Genomic DNA, 25,084 nt, shown 5'->3' on the forward strand with positions numbered 1-25,084 from the left:
TTTGCTTTCACTTCCTACTATTTGTTGAACTCCTTTACTTAGAGTATGGTTAACTATACGATCATTAAGTATAATGAAAACAGATCACTGTAAAAATTAAGAATGGGAATCCAAGAGGGAGGGAGAGGGAAGGGTAATCCCACTATGTTCCTAAATCTGTATATATGAACTATATGAAACTTGTAAAACTTAAATACAAATTTTTGAAGATTTATTTATTTATTTGAAAGGCAGACTTACACAGAGAGAGAAGGAGAGGCAGAGAGAGAGAGAGAGGTCTTCCATCCGCTGGCTCACTCCCCAACTGGCCGCTACAGCCAGAGCTGCGCCAATCCAAAGCCAGGAGGCAGGAGCTTCTTCCGGGTCTTCCCCTGCAGGTGCAGGGGCCCAAGCACCTAGGCCATCTTCTATTGCTTTCCCAAGCCATAGCCGAGAGCTGGATGGGAAGTGGACCGGCCGGGACTCAAACCCACACCCATACAGGATGCCGGCACTCCAGGCGGCAGCTTTACCCACTACACCACGGCGCCAGCCCCTAAATAAATTTTTTAAAAAGTGTTTCCATGTTTTTTCCTAGATTTTTAAAATATATTTGACAAGCTGGGGGTGGGGGCCGCAGCGGAGAGATAAACAGAGATCTTCCATCTCTGGTTCACTCCCCAAATTCCTACAACAGCCAGGACTGGGCCAGGCCAAAACCAGGAGTTGATAACTCAATCCAGTTCTCCTATGTGGGTGCAAGGTCCCAGTTACTTGAGCCACGGTCTGAATTAGCAAGAAGCTGGAGACAGGCTGGAACCGTGACTCAAACCCAGGTGCTCTGATGTGAATTATGGGCTTCCTAATGACTAGGCCAAATACCTAACCCTATTTATATTATGGTTGAAATGATGCAATGGACATTTTCTTTTTTAAATTTAAGGCAACTATTTTTGGGCATATGGTCCACCACAATGGTAAACCAATCAGATAGCAACCAGCAAAGCATCCCTATTTGGATCTTAGCATAAATACACATGATGGGAGCTGGAACATTTGTCTGTACTTAATTTTCATCAAACACATGCATTTCTTTTAAAATACAGTATATACTTCATTCCCTTGACTTAAACAACTCTCAGGAAACTAAAGTGTGGAACCGCTCTTAAAATAAATAATAAATGGTGGTGAAACTACAAAAACTTTCATGCACCTTCATAAATCGCTATGGAAATTGCTTTATAATTGCAACAAATCTTGATGAAAAATGTCAGCTAAAATTACAAAGCAATTAAATAAATTAACATGGCTGCCAAATAGATAGATTAGTATCCTACACCCAGCCATGGACTAATCCATATGTTATTAAGAGAAGACTCCTTTTAAAATCCAATACATTAATTTAAAAAAAAAAAAAAAAACAGTTTCAGTGACCGCAGGCAGAGAAATCAACCAAGGGCTGTGGTTCTAAAGGGGGTTTGGATTCAAGTTTCTTTTTTTTTTTTTTTTTTTTTTTTTTTGACAGGCAGAGTGGATAGTGAGAGAGAGAGACAGAGAGAAAGGTCTTCCTTTTTACTGTTGGTTCACCCTCCAGTGGCCGCCGCGGCTGGCGCATCGCGCTGATCCGAAGCCAGAAGCCAGGTGCTTCTCCTGGTCTCCCATGCGGGTGCAGGGCCCAAGCACTTGGGCCATCCTCCACTGCACTCCCAGGCCACAGCAGAGAGCTAGACAGGAAGAGGGCAACCGGGATAGAATCTGGTGCCCCAACCGGCACTAAAACCTGGTGTGCCGGCGCCGCAAGGCGGAGGATTAGCCTGTTAAGCCACGGCGCCGGCCTGAGTTTCATCATTATTAAACGATGTATCCTGGGGCAAACCACTGCTAAGCTCTCCACACCTCACCTGCTGAACGCTCCAGGTAACACGGAAATGCTAACATCATGTCTCTCAGAGGTTGGAGAGAGTCAAAGAGATAAATCTTGTAAATCATTGAGTACAGAGTCTGTGCATATAGTAAGTACTCGATTAACACTAGATGTTGTTATTACGTGGTGAGGCCTGGTCTAACACATTTTCCTAAGAAGATTATAAACTACATCAACTGTAATTAAACTTAATCTAAACTCCTAAAGCTTTCTTTTTTCTACACCCCTGAGAACCTTAGAATAAAGAACACCAATCAAACCATGTTTACTTGAATATATTAACAGTCCAGCGTGACAAGCTTTTAAGTTTATAATTTTTTCCCTTTTTTTTCCTCCACTAGGACTATCCACTCAGCCAGTCTACAACAGCAATTAGGGTTAACAACATATAATAAGAAATACAAAGAAAAAGAACATTGGGGAATTAGCTGATGCTGAGAATATGCAGAGAATGTGCTGCTTCAAGCATGCCTATTATTGGCTAAATCATCCAATTATTAATCTTCACTGTATTCTTGCCCAGCATCTAGTGTTGGGCTGTTAACTCAACAACTGTTGGAAAATCTTTTTATTTAAATTTAGCTTGTTCATTAAAAAATTAAAAATAGAATCTTCATATAAGTATGGCTCAAAACCTACAGAGAATTTGGAAAGTGAAAAGGAAGAAGTTTGGGCTTGGGGAATCATGTACAAAGGGAAGAGATGGGCAGGTGTTTGGCCTCAGGGTGAATTTCAGGTTCTGGGGCCTGCATTGTAGCAAAGCGGGTAAAGCTGTCACCTGCAACACCTGTATCCTCTCCACTTCTGATCCAGCTCCCTGTTAATGGCTTGGAAAAAGCAGTGGAGGATGGCCCAAGTGTTTAGGCCCCTGCACCCATGTGGGAGACCCGGAGGAAGCTCCTGGCTCCTGGTTTGGGCCTGGCCCAGCCCCAGCCATTAAGTCCATCTGTGGAGTGAACCAGTAGGTAGAAGATATCTCTCTTTTCCTCTCTGTTTCTGTTTCTCTGTTTCTCTCTCTCTCTCTCTCTCTCTCTCTCTCTCTCTCTCTCTATATATATATATATATATATAACTCTTTCAAGTAAATAATTTTTTAAAGACATTTATTTGAAAGGCAGAGTTACAGGAGAGCGAGAGGAGAGACAGAAACAGAGATCTCCCATCTGCTGGTTCACTCCCCAAATGGCCACAACCGCCAGATCTGGGCTGATCTGAAACCAGAAGCCAGGAGCTTCTTCTGGGTCTCCTATATGGGTACAGGGACCCAAGCACTTGGGCCAGCCCCTGCTGCTCTCCCAGGCACATCAGCAGGGAGCTGGATCAAAGTGGAGCAGCCCCTATGGCATGCTGGCTCTCCTGGTGGCAGCTTAACCCACTAGCACAACACTGGCCCCTAAATAATTTTTTCTTAAGGTTCAGGTTCAGGTGCTGGCTCCTGACTCTGGCTTTCTGCCAGTGCAGACCCTGGGAGGCAGCAGAAAAGGTTCAGGTAATAGGGTTCTTGCCACCCAAGTACATGGGAGATGTGCACTGAGTCACCACCTTCTAGTTTTGGCCCAGCCCAATCTCAGCTACTGTGAGCACTTGGGGAGTGAACCAGCAGGTGGGGGAGTTTCTTTCTTTCTCTCCGCCCCCTCTCCCCCACTGGCCTCCTCCCACATGCCTCTCCCTTTTAAACACATTTAAAAAAAAAATTTAAGGGACGGGAGAGAGGTCCAGAAGGAAGAAGACTTCTAAGTAGCAGGTCTACACAGAGGATACACGAAGCGCTATGCTCTCTGTTGATGGCTTACACAGTTCTCATCAACAGCAATAAAGCTAATGAGGAAATGGACTTCTGGGAAGAATGCACAACTAGCTCACACGAGGAAACTGGGAGAGGCTGCCAGCCTCCTGGGTCCACCATGTCTGAAAGTTCATCACACCTACCTCTTCTGGGCCCAACTCATCTATGCCAAGGGCCAGTGAGACACAAAGACAGGGAGTGGGTCCAACTGTGCAAAGCTGAATGGGCTCCAGCGGTGGCCTAAGAGGGATGGCACAACCCTTCTGGGAGTGCTCTTTTCTGTTAATGCCATGTTGCTTCAACAAACTACAGCTCTAGCACAAACGATGAATGACGTTGGGATGGACTTATCAGATTCAAACTCAACTCTCAATAGCATCTACAACCTTGGGCCATTTTAGGTCTCATTTTCTTTTTTGGGAAAGGGATACAATATCAACTCATACTTCAAAAGATGAAGAACTAAAGGAGGTAACGCATGTTTGGTAGAATTTGTGACATACGCTCATAAACACTTGCATTTTTGTTATTAATTTTTGAGTTATAAAGCATGGTGTCAGGTGAGTTCCTCAGCCTCTCCAACCCCTCTCTGCCACATCTGTGTAACGACTGCAGGACCCGTCTCGTACCACAGGTGGAATGAACAAAGGGATAGTTGTACACTGCTTAGGCTGTCTGTGACACAGTGCAACTAACAATGGCTGCATGTCTCCTGCAGAATTCAGAATTTCATGGAAGTTCTTGAAGCTTTCAAAAAAGTAAAGAGTCTAGCTAAAAGGAGAAGGACTGAAAAACTACATGAGATGGGAAAAAGGGGGAAAAAAAAAGATAAATAGGACAGCACAGCATCAGGAAAAGTGACTGACATGGACTGAAATAAATGACGTCTTAGAACCAACAGCATGATGCCCCATTAATCAATATGTCAGCTTTATTACTAATTAAGGCTACAGGGGAGGATACGGCTTTAGATCTCAGCTCGCAAATCACTTCCAAAATCAACTTAGCCCATTCCTAAGAAGATCTCGAAACCATGGTCTTCCTAGGAAGATCTGCCGAAATCAAGTTCACAGCACAGAGGACGGTGGCTGGTGCTTTCCTAAGAACAGCAGAGCCCGAGAAAGCCAGTGTCTCATTGAGGAAGATCTAGGCCCTTCTGATAAACTCGCTGTTGGGAAAATTCCCATGGCAGAAAGGAAACATAGATTCTTCCCTGCTGGCCTCACTGGCTCACAAGGGGCACTTTAGAAATGGGTGCTGGTGGCTTATTATGCGTTGTCACACATAAGAGGTAGATTGCTGGTGTGTATCCAGAGGAGGTTTCAGGATGCTCAAAATCTCAAGGAATCTTCCTGCTTCCCTCATGGCCCTTCAATTGTTTAACAGTCACCTGATTTCAGACTCTAACTCCAAATAACATCTCATCAAAAAAAAAAAAAATTCTCCTCTAACTCCATGATGTTTAAATGCACAGAACTCCTTGCCTGGAGTACTATATTAAGTGCTATCTCCCCTTATACACATCAAAATAGCAAACAAGCAGTGGAGGAAAAACACAGGCCATCATGTGTGGAGGCTATTGTCTTTTTTTTTTTTTTAAAGATTTATTTATTTATTTGACAGGTAGAGTTACAGACAGTGAAAGAGAGACAGAGAGAAAGGTCTTCCTTCCATTGGTTCACTTCCCAAATGGCCACAACAGCCGAAACTACGCCAATCCGAAGCCAGGAGCCAGGCGCCTCCTCCTGGTCTCCCACGAGGTTGCAGGGGCCCAAGCACTTGGGCCATCCTCCACTGCCTTCCCAGGCCACAGCAGAGAGTTGAACTGGAAGAGGAGCAACCGGGACTAGAACCAGCGCCGCAGGCGGAGGATTAAGCTAGTGCCCCATGGCACCGGCCCCCAAGGCTATTGTCTATATATGGAAAAATGTAATAAGCATTATACAAAACATAGAAATAAATCAAAAATATAAAAATCCATCACTACCTACTAATCTGCTTTTGTTGATAGGAGATCCCATCACACAGCATGTTTTTTATCAGTACTGGTTTCAGTCACTTGTTAACACAGGAGAAGCTTCAAGACCGCTCAGAAAATGGGCATCATCTTTTAATTCTATTTTCCCATGAACCCCCTGAAGTCTCATACACATGTTATTGGAGGAGGGGGCTCACAGCACAGCAGGAACCGTTCATTTTTTGTTCTAATTCTTGGCTTCTTTTCAGAAGCCCAATATGACACCAACGCAAAGCAAAAAATGTTTTATTGCAGAAGGCTGAAAGGGACACGTGTCAATAATAAAAGGCCGGTCAGCTGGTGGGGAGGGTCCCCTGCCCAGAGACCAGCCATAGAGGATACCTTAGTGATGGGTACAAGAGGACAGAAGGAGACAAGCAATGATTGTACCACAGGCAACAACCATTTGTGGTTACACAGAAAAGAGGCAGAGTTTATGAGCCAAGTGGGCTGGTGTTCATATCCTCACGAGTCTTGGTGCCCTGGATGACAGGAAGAAAGGTAGTGGAGAAGAGAATCAGACAGACAGACAGGTAATACAGACACAGACTGACTATTCTAAGCAGTGGCACACAGTCCAAAAACTGGAGAGATGCTATTACTGTCACTCACAGGCCAGGCTTTGTAAAGTAAACCTTTTAATTTTAGACAGCCCTTACTTTGGCTAGAGGACAATGACATTAACAACAGTGAGAATGTTCCCTGTGAGCTCTATCTGATCAGTGCTATGGTAGCTTAAGAATTTTCTATTTCATGATACAGGCCTAGAAGCATTCCACAAGTGCGAAACACAACCTGAACCCAGGGTTGCATGATCCAGAAGACTATCTTCCTGAATCCAGTTCTCCGCCCTGGCCTTTGGCTAATAAATTGGTCTGGTTTGTGTCCTCAGCTCTAACTGCTATGAACCACAGCAGAAAGCAGAAAAGGCTGATTTCAGATGGGCTGGACTAGAAACAACTGCAAGTACAAGAAAATAAGGTTCAACTAGCACCAGAGGTACTTTGGCCCTGATGAAAATAAGAAATGATGCCAAATGTTACCAGATACTAAAGCGCCCACTGGAATATGGCACCTCTATGAATAAAGCACAGGGTCACTTATGCTCACCACATCAACTTTAAATTGCCTTGCAGCTCAAACGCATCTCATCTCTTCACAAACTCCTTTCCATCAATGACCAGTGCCTCTTGGACAGGCCTTGGCATCAGGGAGAGCCTTGATCAACAAAGTGTTAAGCTACAGAACAAAACCAATTATCCTTTCCTCTTTCAGATGACCTCTGCTTAAAAAGAAAGATGAGTTCCTGAGAGTTGAGCCCCGAGAAGTGAGGAGGAATGGGAGGAGCGTTGTGGAGCATTCCAGAGGAGCAGCACGGCTGGGCGAGCTGTAGCTGGTGTCGACAGCAGCAGTATACTAAATGACACGCCCTGTCAGGTAACACATTCATCTTCACCGGAAAAGCAGCCATTCCAGAGCAAGAATCGTGGATGTTGTCACATCAGCTAGGACAGGAAGTCATAAAACAGAAAGGCTATCAATGCAGGAGGTACAGCCACATCTAGAGTGCAATTAGGAGGAGCTGTGAACGGGCTCTGCAGCTCCAAGCCTGCAGGAGCTTGGACTTTTTCCCTTGGGGCTCACATTACTGGCCACATAATGAGGGGATTCATTAGCTATCTATGACTCTTCTCTGGGCCCAAGCTCCTCTGACGACTTTCATTCTAAAAGTCTGCCATTTCTCAGAAATGCTAGGGGACAAGGGGAAAAAAAAAAAAAACATCTGTAGAGTGTGGTCTTCCATTTCTTCATTCATTCAACAAACATTGACCTTGTGGTCCAGGCAGAACTAGGTGTGGGCTAGTCGCTAAGGCAGATCCAGTGCCTGGCCCTGGAAAGTTAGATTTCACAGGACAGGCAAATATATAGTGGGCACCATAACAGGCATTGGGCATGCATGAAGGGAGCCATGGAAGGGGATCTGGGAACACTGAGAAGGGCTGCAGGCCCAATCTGTGGAGGCTGTGGAGGACTTAGTGCAGGAAGTAGCCTTCAGGCTAAAATTTAGAAGACTGAAACCAGTCAAATAAAAAGGAGACAACCTGGAATGGCCATTTGGCCCAGCAGTTAAGTTGCTGCTTTGGGATGCCCACATTCCTTATTAGAGTGCCTCGGTTCAAGTTTTGGCTCTACTCCCAATCCCAGCGTCCTGCTAATGAGCATACTGGAAGGCAGCAGGGGATGGCTCGAGTCATTGGTATTCTGCCACCCATATGAGAAACCCAGATAGAGCTCCTGGCTCCCAGCTTTGGCCTAGCCCAGCCCCAGCTGTTGTAGGCAATTGGGGAATAAACCAGTGTCTGGAAGATCCATCTCTCCCTCTCTCTCTCTCTTCCCACCCCTTTCAAATAAATAAAGAAAAATGAAAATGAAAAAGAACAGCAACTAGAAGAAAACAACATGTTGTAGTTATAGGAAGACACAAAGTATGCCTGGGAGATGGAATCAAGTCTGGCAATCAAGAGATGGCAGGGGTGGGGCATGTGAACAGAACTGGGGTGAGAGAGACAAGCAGTATCTTAGAAGTAAGAACAGTGAGCATTTTGCACACATTTCAATTCCACTTATTTATTTATTGTTAAAGATCCATCCACTTATTTGAAAGTCAGAGCCACACAGAGAGTGAAGGAGAGGCAGAGAGAGAGAGATAGAGAGATAGAGAGAGAGAGAGAGAGAGAGAGAGGTCTTGCATCTGCTGGTTCACTCCCTAACTGGCCGCAATGGCCGGAGCTGCGCCAATCTGAAACCAGGAGCCAGGAGCTTCCTCCAGGTCTCCCACATGGGTGCAGGGGCCCAAGGAATTGGGCCATCCTCCACTTCCATCCCAGGCCACAGCAGAGAGCTGGATCAGAAGTGGAGCAGCCGGGACCTGAACCGGCACCCACATGGGATGCCGGCACTGCAGGCAGCAGCTTCACCCACCATGCCACAGCACTGGCCCCTCAATTTCACTTATTTAAAGGTAGTTCTCCACAAGTACACAAAGAAGAGCTCTAATGGTTAAATCAGACAAATCCATATATCCTAAGAAAATCAAGTAATAATTTGTAAAAATCTAAATAATCATTAAGTAACTATTAAAATTCTATTAATCATTTTGTGCAGAGACAAAGGCTGTGCGGTTGTGGCCTTGTTGCCTACCTTGAGCAGCAGTTGGCCTCTGCACGTAGAACTCGGGAGTGGGAGACTCAGAATCGAATCTCTTCTCCTCCCTCTCCTGGTTACAAATCACTTGAAATTTATAAGTTAGTGGAACTTTGCTTGAGTGATATTTTTTTTGATTTTCAGCTACATTTTTTGGCTTTGTGAAGAACCTAGCATCAAACACAACGGCAAGCAATGTTACCAACAAGACAGATCCTCACTCCATGAACTCCCGTGTATTCATTGGGAATCTCAACACTCTTGTGGCCAAGAAGTCTGATGTAGAGGCAATCTTCTCGAAGTATGGCAAAATTGTGGGCTGCTCTGTTCACAAGGGCTTTGCCTTGGTTCAGTACGTTAATGAGAGAAATGCCCGAGCTGCAGTAGCAGGAGAGGATGGCAGAATGAGTGCTGGCCAGGTTTTAGATACTAATCTGGCTGCAGAGCCAAAAGTGAACCGAAGAAAAGCAGGTGTGAAACAACCTGCAGCGGAGATGTACGGCTCCTCTTTTGACTTGCACTAGGACTTTCAGTGGGATTATGATGACAGGATGTACAGCTACCCAGCACGTGTTCCTCCTCCTATTGCTCCGGCTGTAGTGCCCTCTAAATGCCAGCGTGTATGAGGAAACACCTCAAGAAGGGGAAAAAGTGGTTTCAATTCTAAGAGTGGACAATGAGGATCTCCTTCCAAGTCTGGGAAGTTGAAAGGAGATGACCTCCAGGCCATTAAGAAGGAGTTGTCCCAGATAAAACAAAAAGTGGATTCTCTGCTGGAAAGCCTGGAAAAAATTGAAAAGGAACAGAGCAAACAAGGAGCTAGAGTTGATCAAGGATGATGAAAAAGAGGCTGAGGAAGGAGAGGATGACAGACAGCGCCAACAGCAAGGATGACTCTTAAGCACATAGTGGGGTTTAGGAATCTTATCCCATTATTTCTTTACCTAGGCTCTTGTCTAAGATGAAAATTTTCACCAGATCCTCTCCCCTAATATCTTCAGCACATGCTCACTGTTCGCCCCATCCTTGTCCTTCCCATGTTCATTAATTCCTATTGCCCTGCGCCTAGTCCCATTTTCACATCCTTTGGTGCTCCTATTAGTTTTGTTAAGTCTTGCCCTGTAATTTTTGCTTTTAATTTTGATACCTATTTATGACATAACAATAAAAAGGATGCATGGTTTTTAAAAAAAAAAGACAAAAAAAATTCTATTAATCAAACCAGTGAATTTCTTGGAAATCAGAAATTAAATTAAAAATATTTTTAAGGGATGGTGCCTCACATCACTCCCACCCAAAGACACAAAACACTATCATTTTAAACAGGTAAGACTATAAATTTGGCCATCAGAAATATTTTCCCCTTTTTACTTTCAAAGGCTTATTTCTATTTTAGTCTAATTAGAACATTATTAATTACACCCAACTTGGGAGTTAAATACACCTAGTTTAATCTTGACTATTCTAGCTGCCATGTGACCTTAGGCAAGCTATTAACCTCTCTGAGTCTATTTCCTTTAAGGAGACTCATCTCTAACAGTTTCTGTGCCTATGTGCTGAGACACTGGTTGAGTTAGTGCTTCTATTGTCATTTGTCCAAAGAGTAACAAGAAGTTCTGTTAGCAGACCAGGCCCACCTCCCACTAGCCCTTCTGACTCACTCTGCATCTGGTTCTCTTTTCTGTCATTTTTTCCCACTGGGTGGTGGTGACTTTCAGCAGCAAGTATAATTAAATTTCAACTAAAATGTCTTTTTTTCGTATTATAGAAACAATAAAAATTCTTGAATGAAGGCAAAATAAAAAGGCAAGTGGAGATAGTAACTGTCACAAAAATAGCACCGGATGGATTTCCAATAGACGGATTTTAGGGTATGTGAGTTTTATTTCAATAAAGCTGTGAAAATTCTGAAAAACAAAAATAGCATTGGATAAATGAAGTAATATGGTATGTAGAAGTGGTATTATTTTGAGGAAGTTAATTTTTATCCATCATCTTAGCCACAAAACAGGGGTGCTATTGTCTGTGTTGTCATTACCGAGGAATTGGGATAAAATTGAATCCTAAGCGGTCAAGTTCATTATGAAATGCAGAAGACTACACTATGGTGACACTAAAAAGAACTGCAGAATGAGGGAGCTCTAAGTCTTCATTGCAGGTGGCCCCCGAGCCTCCTAAAATGTTTAGGACACAAAGGTTATCCCACTCCCAAGCACCTGCTCATGAAGTCATGCCTTCTTAAAAAATACTGACATCCCTACAACATCCGCAGCAAGAAGCTCTGAAAACACAGGAGACATGAGCTCAGTTCACCATGGCACAGTGACAACGAAACCGGGAGGCTCCATTCTCCACATCTTGGGCTTCCGGATCCATTAGCACAAGCGTTGGTAAGAGCTCTGCTTTACGAGTCACGTGAGCTCAAGAACCAAAATAAACACAAATGAGGCCAGAGTAATCCAAGCCTGAAACCAAATCCCAAGTCACCTCTGGTCTCCTCCTGTTCAAAGGCAGGCGCTCTGCCCCACACTCAGACCTCCTCTGCAGTTATTTTCCATTTTATGAATGAAATGTAAAATGAATTGGTACTTGCTTTCTCTGTCAGTCGAACACCATTTCCACTTTCCAAATTCCTGATTTACTGGTTTTGGAGAAATAAAACATCAATACCAAGAGTTTTATACAAGCAAAGACAAACATAATTTTTCCACCAACTGAAGTCATTTTTGCCCCAATTCCTATGGAGTGGTAAGCTTAAAATCAAGCCATTTAGCTCACAGTCAGGTCCAATAAATCAGTGGAAAAAAATAAATGGGAAAACATGCCCACAGGTAACCATGGTAACACCACAGATGCATCAAGAAATGGTGTGCTCATTTGCTTCATTCCCATTTCTTAAATTGGAATCTGAGAAGGGGAAAAATTACACAGAACAATCATGATTCTATAATCACCGAATTCGGCAAAAGTGTATTCAACACACTACACTGTAACTTCAGAGCCAGGTGTGGTACAGCTACTGAAACAGCCCCCCAGTGGCTTGAGTCAAAAAGACTAGGACCTGCTATTTATTAGTTACTTAATCCCCTAGAGACGCTGCTTCTTGATTTGTCAAATGGGCATAAAAGACCTTCAATGTCAAGGGACTACTGTAACAGTAAATCCTGACATTGAGTCAAGACGATCGGTGGGCTTGAGAGACTCCAAGCCTTTGCCACCTGCACCCTTACTTTTACTGGCTTATCTATGTGCCTCAGTTTCTATTCCTTTTAAAAATGTTTATTTTATCTATCTTAAAGGCATCATGGCAGAAAGAGAGAGGGACAGACAGGGAGGGATCTTCCAAAGGCTGGTCCATTCCCTAAATGACCGCAATACCCTGGACTGGACCAGGCCAAAGCCAGGATCCAGGAACTCCATCCAGAACTCCCATATGGGGCACAGGATTTCAAGTACTTGAGCCACCTTCTGCTTCTTCCTCAGGTGCATTAACAAGGAGTTGGGTCAGAAGCAAAACAGCCAGAGCTCAAACTGGCATTTTAATATGGAATGCTGGTGTTGCATCAAAGACTCTCACATGGGTGAGAAGATTTCAAGTGCTTGAGCCATCTACTGCTTCTTTCCCAGGTGCGTTAACAGGGAGTTGGGTCAGAGGCAGAGGAGCCGGAGCTCAAACGGGCACTCTAATATGGAATGCTGGTATTGCAGGCATTGTCTTTACTGTTGTACCACAACACCAGCCAGTCTCTCTTGCCTCAGGTTCTTTGTGTTTTTGGTTTTTTTTTTTTTTAAGATTTAATTATTTATTTGAAACACAAGACTTACAGAGAGAGAGAAAGAGAGGAGACACAGAGATTTTTCCATCAGCTGCTTCACTCCCCAGATGACCACAATGGACAGAGCTTGGTGGATTCGAAGCTTGGAGCAGGAACCAGAAGTTTGTTCTGCGTCTCCCACATGGGTGAAGGGGACTAAGCACTTGGGCCATCTTCTACAGCTTTCCCAGGCACATTAGCAGGGAGCTGGATCAGAAGTAGAGAAGCTGGGACTTGAACAGGCACCTACATAGGATACTGGCCCCTATCGCAGTTTCTTGATGTATAAAAATAGAATGATAGGGGCCAGTGCTGTGGCGTAGCAGGTAAGGCCACCGCCTGCAGTGCCGGCATCCCATATAGGTGATGGTTCAAGACCTGGCTGCTCCACTTCTGATCCAGCTCTCTGCTATGGCCTGGGAAAGCAGTGGAGGATGGCCCAGGTCGTTGGGCCCCTGCACCTGTATGGGAAGATCCAGAGGCAGATTCTAACTCCTGGCTTCAGACTGGCGCATCTCCTGCCATTGCGGCCAACTGGGGAGTGAACTAGCAGATGAAAGACCTCTCTCCCTCTGCCTCTCCTTCTCTCTCTGTGTAGCTCTGACTTTCAGATAAATAAATGAATCTTTAAAAAAAAATAGAATGATAATCCATGCCCCACCAATATGACTACCACTCTTATTACTCCAAAATACTGGGGATTATGAAGAAGATGCTATTAGAATGCCAGCTTTCAATGCAAATGCTGAGTGCCACAGATGCACTCACGTGAATACCTTGCTACAGTCTCTCTCTGTCAAGTGCAGCCCTGCCTCTCAGTGGAAAGAGGCAACCATGAAGCCCTGTCCCATGTCACTGGCAATTTACCTCTTCGCCTTTCCTCTTAGAACCTGACTTTAATTAAGAAATAAAATGGAGGGCAAGAGGCTAATCTAGAATCTGATCTCTCAAGGCATCAGCCTAGATGTACAACCTAAGTTGTTATAAGCATCAGAAATGTCTGATTATTGGGCTTATCAGTTTATAAAAGGTTAAGGAAATATCAGCCCTTTAGAAAGTCACTCACAAAAACTTTTTTTTTAAAGGAAGCCATTTATAGCAAACAAAACACATTCATAGGCAGGTTACCTTAAACATGGATTTCTCCTTTCTTGGCCTCGTTAAAAAAAAGTTATTTCCAAGTAAAATATTTCAAATTTTGAAAGATAGGGTCATACAGAAGAAAAGGAGAATTTCAAGCAATAGAAGAAGAATCATTCTCCCCTCATGTCTTGAGTAAAAGTCGATGTATGTCTTCCCTCCATGCACCCATTATGGTCAGCTATGCAGGACCACAGTGCGGCAGGCACAGCAGTACTTCACTACAACTGAGGGCCACTTAATCTAAATGTAGACCGATCAACCAACTGCCTTCTTCATTCCCTTAACACAAACCCAGCTTTCAGAGTTCCTAGGTTTTCTGTCCTGCTGTCTTAGATTTGATCTAATCCAACATTTTGGGGGATTTGGGATTGTTTTAATCTGTAAAAACCATTCCTCCAAAAAAAAAAAAAAGATATAACAAATTCTGATTCACAAATCTAATAGAGTTGGATGGAAGGACAGAAAGTATGGGGAGAAAGAGCTCACTGAGGGGCCATTAGGGATCCACTGGTCTCCATCCAAGTCATTCTAAAAGTCTCTGGATTGGCCCATTCTATTAATGACAATGAGAGTTAACAGTTACAGAAGCTTGCACCATGCCAATACTTCGGAGAATGCCTTACACAACTCATCGCATTTAGTCTTCATCATAGTTCGATGAAGCTAGTACTACTGGCACATCCTTTCCACTCATGTGAAAAGAGGACTTTATGAAAGGTAATTTGCCCATCCTTGCAAACCAGTAAATGGCAAAGCTAGGAAGGACATTCAGGCATACCGTGAAGCTGTGCTGTTGGTCCCACTGCCTGTTACGACTCACCCAACCTAGCAAGTCAGCTGAGCGGGAAAGCTGCCAAGTGTTCCAGAACCAGTGATAACCTTTTAGAAAAGCAGCGACCTTTTTTTTCCTTGACTTTCTACACATTCACCCAGCAGTGAGATGCCAGAAACTGGCTACTTACAAGGCACAGCATGGCGGTAAAGGTTATCCCTTATGGTCTGCTGGAGTTCATGGTCAGGAGACCCTTTCTGGAACCGCTGACTGAGAAAATGTCGCAGGTCCTTGTTCAGCCTTCCTCCTGCAAAAGACACATCAGACAGAAAACATCAACAACAGGGCTGAAAGTTGTATACAGCAGCCAAAAGAAAACCACACAATGCAGTTCTCCTTGGCCACCCTCAGTCATCAAAACAATGGATGTGAGATTTTTCTCTGCAGGGGAAAAGGCAAGCAAGAGAGTAGTCCAGATGAAATGACATGCAGGCACGGTGGCGCAGCGGGTTTAGCCACTGCTGGAGAGAGGCCTGAATCCCATATCAGAGTGCCAGTTGTCATCACAGCTATTGTGCTCCTGACCCACCTCTCTGCTAATGAACCTAGAAATCAGTGGGCTAATGTATCTAGAAAGCAGCAGGCACTGGCTCAAGTCCTTGAGTTGCTGTCACTCATGTGAGAGACCAGATGGGGTTCCTGGATCCTGGCTCTATCCTGGCCTACCCTTAGCCATTGTGGGCATTTGGGGAATAAACTCTCTCCAGTGGATGGAAGATCTCTTTCAGTCTCTCTCTCTCTCTCTCTCTCTCTCTCTCTCTAACTCTCTCCAGTGGATGGAAGATCTCTTTCAGTCTCTCTCTCTCTCTCTCTCTCTCTGCCACTCAAATAAATGAACAAATACATCATTTTTAAAAAAGGAAGAAATAGTATTAATGGGGGGGGGATTCCTATATCACATAATACTAGAGGGCTGAAATAAAAAGAATGTAAACTAAGCTATTACATTGAGCGTGTGCCATAGGAATAGGCATTTAGCCTCACAGTTAAGACACTCACATGCCATGCAGGAGTGTCCGGTTCAGTTCCCAGAGCTGGGTCCTGACTCCAGGTTCCTGCCAATGACCACCCTAAGAAACACTGGTGACAGCTCAAGTCATTGGGTTCCTGCCACTCAGCTGGGAAACTGCGAGTGAGTTCCCAGCTCCCACCTTGGGCCTTTCCCAAACCCCAGGCATCCCAGGCATCTTGGGAATTTATCAGTGGATGGGAGCTCCCTGTTGCTCCCTAGCTCTAGCTTGAGCCCTCTCTCTCTCTCTTTCTCTCCCTCCCTCCCTCCCTCCTTCTCTCCTTCCCTTCCTCCCTCCCTCTGTTCCTCCTCCTCCCTCCTCTGTATGTGTGTGCATGTATATGTATGTTTCTGTCTGTCTGCCTCTCATATATACTTTTTTAGATAATAAAAAATAAAAAAAGAGAGACTGGGCAGACATTCAGGCCAGCATTCCATATCGAAGTGCCTGGGTGTAACATCCAGTTCTAGCTTCTGACTAGTTTCCTGCTGGTGCGGACCCTGGGAAGCAGTGGCAATGGCTCAAGCAATTGGGTTCCTGCCACCCACATGAGAGAACTGGACTGAGTTCCTAGTTCCCAGTTTGGGGCAGCTCAGATCTGGCCACGGCAAGTATTTGGGGAGTGAGCAAGTGATGGAAGTTTCTCTTTCTCACTCTCTCTCAAAAAATAATAATAATAATAAAAAGCCTTAAAAAGAAAGGTTTAAAAGAATAAAAGGAGAGATCATATATTAGTAGAAGAAATCAGAAGAAATTTGAGCAGTTAGATCTTTTAGGGAAAGAGAATGAACTGGGGAAACAGACTTCATTCCTCATTACAGAGGAATTACACATGTCCCTATTCTGTGTTGCTTTTCTTGTTTCAAAAAAACCATATGTATATATTTACATAAAAGAAAGGAAGACATACAGAGAAATTCCACCTGTCGGTCCAGTGCTCAAATGCCCGCAACAGCTAGGAATAGGCCAGGCTGAATCCAGGAGCCTGCAACTCATGGTGGATCGCCCACGTGGGTGACAAGAATCCAAGTAGTTGAGCCATCAAGTGCTGCCTCCCAGGGTATGCTTTAACAAAAATGCTGGATTGGAAGCAGAGCAGCTATCTAATCCAGGGACTCTGATATGGGATATAAGCACCCCAAGCAGCAACTTACCCAAGGGGTACCTCTGGCGCTTTTCCAATACCAGGTATGTACTGCTTGATTATTGCTGGTGTTGTTTAAGCCATAGTTCCCTGAGTGGGTTTATGTGTTTATTTCATTGCGATTCCCTACACTTAAACAAAGCAAAAGCTAACATATACAGAAAATAGCTAAAAAATGCAGAAAGCAGACACAATGTTCACATTAGAATCACAAGGTGCAGTGTACATGTCAGCAGAAGGCTTCCAGATCAGCCTTCACCCTTAATGGCAAAGATGCTTCAGTGACAGTTAAAAATAAAAAGGCTAAGATTCTCCTTCCATTTTTAGAAAAGATAAAAATTAGGTAAGAGCATTTTTTAGCCTTAGAGAAACAATGCAGCAATATAGTAACCACGTGAGCCACAAAACTCTTGTCTATAGACTACAGCTTCCTCAAGGTCAAAAAGAGTAAACCATGAGAATAAGAGTGATGGTTAAGAAGATGATATTTCCTACCAAGGGCAGGAAACTACTGATCTTTATTTTAATATCATATTTAAAATAAAATCTACTACTACCGCTGCTTATTTCATATGAGTTATATTATACTTAAGGTTTCAAGTGGCCAAAAGGTTAACACACATTTGAGTTAATCTAAGATCATTCAATCACTCACCAAGGATTTACTGAATGAAAAAGACGAAAACCCATTCATTCTACAACCCCCCTCCCGGATGCAGGTACAAGGTTGTAACAGACAGTTCACAAAGGAATATATATGACTGGTCATTCAGCACATGAAAAGAAAACAAAAGTTAGACATAATGAGTCACCAGAGAAATACAATGAGATCCCACTGAAAACCCACTACAGGAACAAAAAAAGACAGATAGTAGTAAGTGTAGGCAGGGTTGTAGGGCAACAGGAATTCTGAAACACTACTGGCCAGCATATAAAATAAGACATGCTTTTGGGAAAACAATTTGTCAGTATTTTATGAAGTTACACTTTCATTAGCCAAGTCACCTAACAACTACACTCCAATATCCAGGAGGGAAGTGAAAACAAGTCTGAAAAAAAGCTTGTCAATCAATCTTCATAGCAGCCTTACTCCTAAGAGCCCGAACTGGAAACAACCCAAAGAGCCACCAAAAAAGTAATAAACACTAGGCCGACACTGTGGTGCAGTGGTGCAGGGGGTTAAAGCCCTGGCCTGAAGCGCCGGCATCCCAAATGGGTGCCGGTTCTAGTCCCGGCTGCTCTACTTTGATCCAGCTCTCTGCTATGGCCTGGGAAAGCATTAGAAGATGGCCCAAGTCCTTGTGCCCCTGCACACATGTGGGAGACCTGGAAGAAGCTCCTGGCTCCTGGCTTCAGTTCAGCACAGTTCCGGCTGTTGCAGCCATCTGGGGAGTGAACCAGAGGATGAAAGACCTCTCTCTCTGTCTCTACCTCTCTCTGTAACCCTGTTTTTCAAATAAATAAAATAAATCTTTTAAAAAAAGTAATAAACAAATTGTGGTATCTCAAACAGTGGGGTGCTATATAGCAATGGAAAAGAATGAACAACTATCACATACTAAGGAATCACAAACATTCAGGGAAGTCTTCAAAAAGTTCTGGAGATGCATTTTAAGAGACAGCCGTGCATGGACTTCAGTATGATTTCTGAACCAAAATAAACTTATCTTTCAATTCCATTTGCCCACAAATTTTTTTAAAGATTGATTTATTTATTTGAAAGAGTTACACAGAGAGAGGAGAGACAGAGAGAGAGAGAGAGGTCTTTCATCCGCTGGTTCACTCCTTAGATGGCTGCAACAGCCAGAGCTGAGCTGATCCGAAGCCAGGAGCCTGGAGCTTCTTCCGGGTCTCCCCCACGGGTGCAGGGATCCAAGGACCTGGGCCATCTTCTACTGCTTTCCCAGGCCATAGCAGAGAGCTGGATTGGAAGTGGAGCAGTTGGGACTCCATAGCCGGCACCCATTTGGGGTGCCAGCGGCTTTACTGGTTATACCACAGAGGCGGCCCCCCACAAATGTTTTAAAGTTCTTGCATGCAAGACAGCACACTGTGTGATTCATTTACATATAAAGTTTTAGGCCATGCTAAATTTGTTTACAGTGACAGCTGTCACCTGGAACTTAAGGTCAGCAAAGAACAAAGGAATATGTGGCAATAAGATCTATGAGTGTTTGGATAGTACCACAACTATGTGTTGTAATATCCTGGGTATCTATCATGATTTTAATATGTTTTTCAAAAGGGGGAATACAAAGGAACTTTAGAGGGACATAGAATTCTTTAGCTGTGGTATTGATAGCATGAGTTTACTCGTCTGCCAAAACTTAGAAAAACATTACAGAATGAGAGCATTTTATTGTATCTAAATTACACTGCAATAGTTGATTTTGAGAGTTTAAATATACAAAGTAATTGAACAACTCCTTTGTGCTTGGCACTGTCCTAAAGATGCTTGGTTCTCAGTTTCCCATTACAGAGTCAAACTTCAAGAAAACTTGTGTGGGGCTGGTGCTGTGGAACAGTGGGTTAAAGCCCTGGCCTGAAGTGCCGGCATCCAATATAGGCACCGGTTCTAGTTCCGGCAGCTCTACTTTTGGTCCAGCTCTCTGCTGTGGCCTGGGATAGCAGTGGAAGATGGCCCAAGTCCCTGGGCTCCTGCACCCATGTGGGAGACCCAGAAGAAGCTTCTGGCTTCTGGCTTCGGATCGGCACAGCTCCAGCCGTTGCGGCCATCTGGGGAGGGGAGTGAACCAGCAGATAGAAGACCTTTTTCTCTGTCACTACCTCTCTCTGTAACTCTGTCTTTCAAATAAATAAAATAAATCTTTAAAAAAAGGAAGAAGAAAAGAAAACATGTTTAAAGGTAAATCTTGGTAATAAGGACAGACAAGCCTGGGTCTGAATCCTGGCTTCTTGAGTATTAGCTGGTAAAGCGAGCAGTGGACTTACTCTCCCCTTACCTCACTTTGCTCACTGTAAAAATAGAACAGTGACATAATAGGAGCTCTGTCACAAGACTATCGTGAGGATTAAATGGGGTGACACATTCGGACAGCACTTGGCAAAGAGAAAGCACTCGATGAGAGATGGAAATCATAATTACAATGATGTCCAGTAGGCAATTGTTGAGGTGAATAGGGAAAGAACTAAAATTAGTTCAAGCACCAACACTTGCTCTTTTTGTAAAAATGCACATAAACACAGAATCTATCCGATGGGCTTAGAAGCAGCCAGAAATAAAATACAGGTCTAAGGAAATTTGGATTAATGGATATTTCTACTATTTTTGAAAGTGGAGAAACATTTATTGTACTACAATGGTGTGGACATAAACAGCTTGGTAAGCAAACACTTAAAGTGTACTTAATGAACTCCAGGCACTGTGTTGGTGCCAAAGGTTAGACAACTAAACCCAGCAGAAATCGCTGACATCTGATAGTCACACCTGCGACTCCTAGCTTGAGGTGGAAGGCACTCTAGAATTTGAATAAAAGAACAGCAGTGTTTACCATTAGCAAAATTCCCATATCCTGTATGGGATACCCGCATTTTTTTTTTACACATAGACAGTGAGAGGGAGAGAGGTCTTCCTTCCATTAGTTCACCCTGCAAATGGTCGCCACGGCCGGAGCTATGCCGATCCAAAGCCAGGAGCCAGGTGCTTCTTCCTGGTCTCCCATACGGGTACAGGCGCCTAAGCACTTGGGCCATCCTCCACTGCATTCCCAGGCCACAGCAGAGAGCTGGACTGGAAGAGGAGCAACGGGGACTAGAACCCGGTGCCCATTGGGATGCCACGGCACCGGCCCCTGGACAACAGTTCTTAACATTAAAAACACACTGATGGGACCAGCACAATGGTGCAGAAGTTAAGCTGCTGCTTACATGCGGGCATCCCATACAGGAGCACCAGCTCTTGTCTCAGCTGCTCCATTTCAGATCCAGCTTCCTGCTAAGGGGCCTAGGATGGCTTGGGCCCCTGTCTCCCAAGTTGGAAATCTGGATGGAGTTCCAGGCTCTTGGCTTCAGCCTGGCCCAGACCCGGCTATTGCAGCCATTTGGGCAATGAATTCTAGGATTAAAGAGCCCTGCCTCCATTCCCCCTGCCACTTCTATCTGTATGTTTCATTCTGCCTTTCAAATAAATAAATTGCAAAAAGAAAGGCACTGACATTTTTTTTTAAGGTTTATTATTTATTTATTTATTTATTTGAAAGGCAGAGTTACAGAGAGGCAGAGGCAGAGAGAGAGAGAGAGAGGTCGTCCATCCACTGGTTCACTCCCCAGATGGCCGCAATGGCCAGAGCTGCACTGATCCAAAGCCAGGAGCTTCTTTTGAGTTTCCCACCCAGGTGCAGGGGCTCAAGGACTTGGGCCATCTTCCACTACTTTCCCAGGCCACAGCAGAGAGCCTGATAGGAAGAAGAGCAGCCAGGACTCGAACCAGCACCCATATGGGATGCTGGCACTGCGGGTGGCGGCTTTACCTGCTACGCCACAGCGCCTGCCCCCGGCACTGACAGTTTTAATTTGCACCAAGAAAAGCAAAAGATGTCTAGATAATCAAAATGGACTGAATCAAAAAAAGAAAATTTCAAGTCAGACTCAGGGTATAGTATCTCATTATTCCATATACAACATAGATCCATATACCTATGGATTATATTGGTAACTGTCGAGATAAAATATGGGTATACAGAGTGGAAAACATTGTTAAGACACTCGTGGGTTACACTTCAGTTTTATATTCACACCAGCCAAGCCAGCCTGGGTTTATGATCACAAAACTAAAACTCTCTACTGCGGATGTGCAAAAGGGCAGGGTTAACCATGCTGCCGGTTAACATTTACTCTCTGTTCCATGACATTTGGATGTGAAAAGCCTCAGCCTTCGCATTCCATTAAGAATACTGTACTTTTTGGCATCTAATCTCGAATTAATTGCCAATTATTCAGGGGACATGTCCATAAATCTTCTTCTAATTGTCGAGGGCAGTGAGCCAACGAAATAATAAATTGCCGGACAGTGAATGTGTCATAACATCCTCACTTTCTTTGAAATCCAAGATTTGTTTTGTAAACGGAAAAGAGCAGACAGGTCACGAATATGTGGAATTTTTTCCAAGAAATTGGTTCAGAGCTTATCGTAAGACAAAGTTTATAATTTAAGCAGTGAAAATGGGGACTGGAATCCATCTGGACTTATCATTAATTCATATTTCTACCTTTAATTTATATAAAGGACCTTCAAAAAGTTTGTGGAAGTGCATATTATGGAAATAACAGGCTTGGTTTTCAAAATATTTGTCACCAAAATAATCATTTAGTTAGTTTTCCGTGAACTTTTTGAAATTCCTTCAACTATCTGGAATTCTGGAATTTTATGTCTTTTAAATTAGCAATAATATATCTTTGCTTTCTTCAATCATATTAGTGTGTAAAATTTTAACCAGATTTGACCAATGCAATTTTTATTTTCAATGACATTTAATAATTCCACTTTAAAAGCATTACAAAAATTTGGGATCAGGCACTTAAAGCCTATTAAATAATTAAGATGCTTTTGCCTCCTCTATCAAGAGTGTCTGGGCTTAATTCCCTGCCCCTGCCCCTGACTCCAGCTTCCTGCTAACGCAGATCATGGTTGGCAGCAGCAATGGATGAAGTGATGTGAGTCCCTTGCTGACCACACGGGAGACCTGGATTGAATTCCCAGCCTTCGACTTCAGCCCCAGCTATGGGCTGTTGCAGGCATTTATGGGAATGAACCAATGGATGAGAGCTCTCTCTCCCTCTGACTCTCAAACAGATGATACAATTTTAACAAAAATTCCCAAAGATCATGTGTGAAAAACTGTTTAGCAGAGAAGTTCCTTAGACACCCGGGTCCAGAGGTTTTCCTGAGGGCTGGTCACACAGGCAGCCTCTGCTTGGCATGGAGCAGGATGCCAGGCTCTCAGAAGAAAAGTATCAATGACAGCACTTTGACAAGGAATTCTTAGCCAGCCATTTTGATGGGTTTAGGGAATGGAAGTGCTCCTCTCCAAACCAAGTCCCCAGATACCAGCTAAGGACCAAGGTGGATCTCAAACCAGCTGCATTAACTCTGTCTACACAGCCCAACTTTTACATACTCTTCAATGTAATAAAGATAAAACGGGGGCTGGCGCTGTGGCACAGTAGGTTAATCTTCTTCCTGCAGTGCCAGCATCCCTTAAGGGCACCGCTTCTAGTCCTGGCTGCTCCTCTTCTGATCCAGCTCTCTGCTATGGCCTGGGGAAGCAGTAGAAGATGGCAAAAGTGCTTGGGCCCCTGTACCCGTGTAGGAGACCTCGCTCCTGGCTTTGGACCGGCTCAGCTCCAGACATTGTGGCCATTTAGGGAGTAAAACAGTGGATGGAAGACTTTACTCTCTGTCTCTCTCTATGACTGTAACTCTACCTGTCAAATAAATACAATTAAAAAAAAAAAAAAAAGATAAAGGGGCCAGCAGTGTGATACAGCAGGTTAATGCCCTGGCCTGCAGTGCCGACCTTCCATATGGGCACCAGTTCAAAACCCGGCTGCTCCTCTTCTGATCTAGCTCTCTGCTGTGCCCTGGGAAAGCAGTGGAAGATGGCCCAAGTCCTTGGGTCCCTGCACCCATGTGGGAGACCCGAAAGAGGCTCCTGGCTCCTGGCTCCTGGCTTCAGATTCGCGCAGCTCCAGCCACTGCGGTCAATTGGGGAGTGAACCATCAGACAGAAGACCATTCTCTCTCTCTCTCTCTCTGCCTGTCCTCTCTGTGTGTAACTCTGACTTTCAAATAAATAAATAAATCTTTAAAAAAAAAGATAAAATGACACCACAGTTTTATATTAATTTATACTTACTAGTGAGACTAAGCATTCCATCCCAGTTTCAAAAATTGCTGTTTCTCTATTTCTGTGACTTGCCTCTTCACATTCTTTATGTATTTTCCTAAAGGATCTTCTTGCTAAGATTCCTTTTATATACTTTTATATATATACAGGCTAGGATTCTTTTATCAATTATTTATGTTGCAAATGGTACTTGTAACTATAAGAACATAAAATGTTTAAAGATTTATTTCTTTGAGAGGTAAAGTTACGGTTGGTGAAAGAAAGAGGAGACAGAGACAACTGCTGGTTCACTCCCCAGATGGCTGCTATGGCCAGAGCTGCACTGATCCAAAACCAGGAATCAGGAGCTTCTTCGGGTCTCCCACATGGGTGCAGGGGCCCAAGCACTTGGGCCATCTTACACTGTTTTCCCAGGTCACTAGCAGAGAGCTGGATTGAAAGAAGAGCAGCCCAGACTAGAACCGGTGCCCATGTGAGATGCTGGCGCCACAGGCAGAGGATTAACCCACTGCATCACAGCGCTGGCCCCAACTCATCCATTTGTAACCAACTCCCTCGCCATCCCTCCAGAATATCCACATCTAAGAGGTCGTGCAGTGGTGTTTCTTTACAATTAGAACTGACACCTTCATGCATTTCACATTTCCAACGCGAGGGAGACTTGCATAAGGATATTAAAGCTAATCACACTTCCAGGTGCCTCTGCTTGAGCACGCAGTCCCCTCAGGAATGATGATCATTGCAGGAAAGGGCCATTTATTAAGGCAACACAAATGGTTTGTACTGCAGTGCAGCTATTAGAGCAAATAAAAATCTCTGTCAGTTCAGCACTTCCGAAAGGTTTTCTTTAACATAAAATTATAAATCGAAAACCAAATTAACTTGTTTTATGGCCACTCAAACTTACAATCCAAAATTAATTTAAGTGCGCTTGCTGTGAAAAAAGATGTTTGCTATTTGTTTTTCTAATACATTTTCCCTACCATTTTTCTTGCCGTAACAGCAATATAAATTATCAGGGAGTTACTATTTAATGGGGACAAAATTTCAGTTAGGGATGATGAAAAAGGTGTAAAGATGGATGGTGGTGATGACTGCACAACAATGTGTAACCTGGTCTTGCCATGGAAGCGTATGCTTCCAATGGTTACAATGATACACTGTATGTTCTATTTTACCACAATAAAAAAGTAAAATTCACTCATTGCAATTGCAAGCTTTGGAAAACCAAGCAAGTAAAATCACCTGCAACTACATATGCAGCCCAATCAACATGTAGGTTCTGTGCACCTGTGTCCTATGTATGCACGCACAGACACCCCCACAAACACACACACTTAGATTATATTCATATACTTGGAGAG

At 43.8% G+C, this 25,084-nt stretch overlaps 1 protein-coding gene and 1 pseudogene across 21 annotated transcripts in view; one reads left to right on the plus strand and one right to left on the minus strand.

Annotated features, from left to right (window-relative positions):
- The window catches only part of MAGI1 (membrane associated guanylate kinase, WW and PDZ domain containing 1), a 679,462-nt gene that overhangs the window by 255,495 nt on the left and 398,883 nt on the right, over positions 1-25,084 (minus strand). For all 21 annotated transcript variants that reach the window (XM_062201226.1, XM_062201229.1, XM_062201219.1 and 18 more), the window contains exon 2: positions 14,831-14,947. In XM_062201226.1, coding sequence (XP_062057210.1) covers positions 14,831-14,947 — 117 coding nt within the window. The remainder of the gene's footprint in view (positions 1-14,830; positions 14,948-25,084) is intronic.
- On the plus strand, positions 4,240-9,811 carry LOC133766677 (heterogeneous nuclear ribonucleoproteins C1/C2-like; annotated as a pseudogene).

The sequence above is a fragment of the Lepus europaeus genome, chromosome 9, assembly GCF_033115175.1.
Source record: "Lepus europaeus isolate LE1 chromosome 9, mLepTim1.pri, whole genome shotgun sequence".
Taxonomy (NCBI): domain Eukaryota; kingdom Metazoa; phylum Chordata; class Mammalia; order Lagomorpha; family Leporidae; genus Lepus; species Lepus europaeus.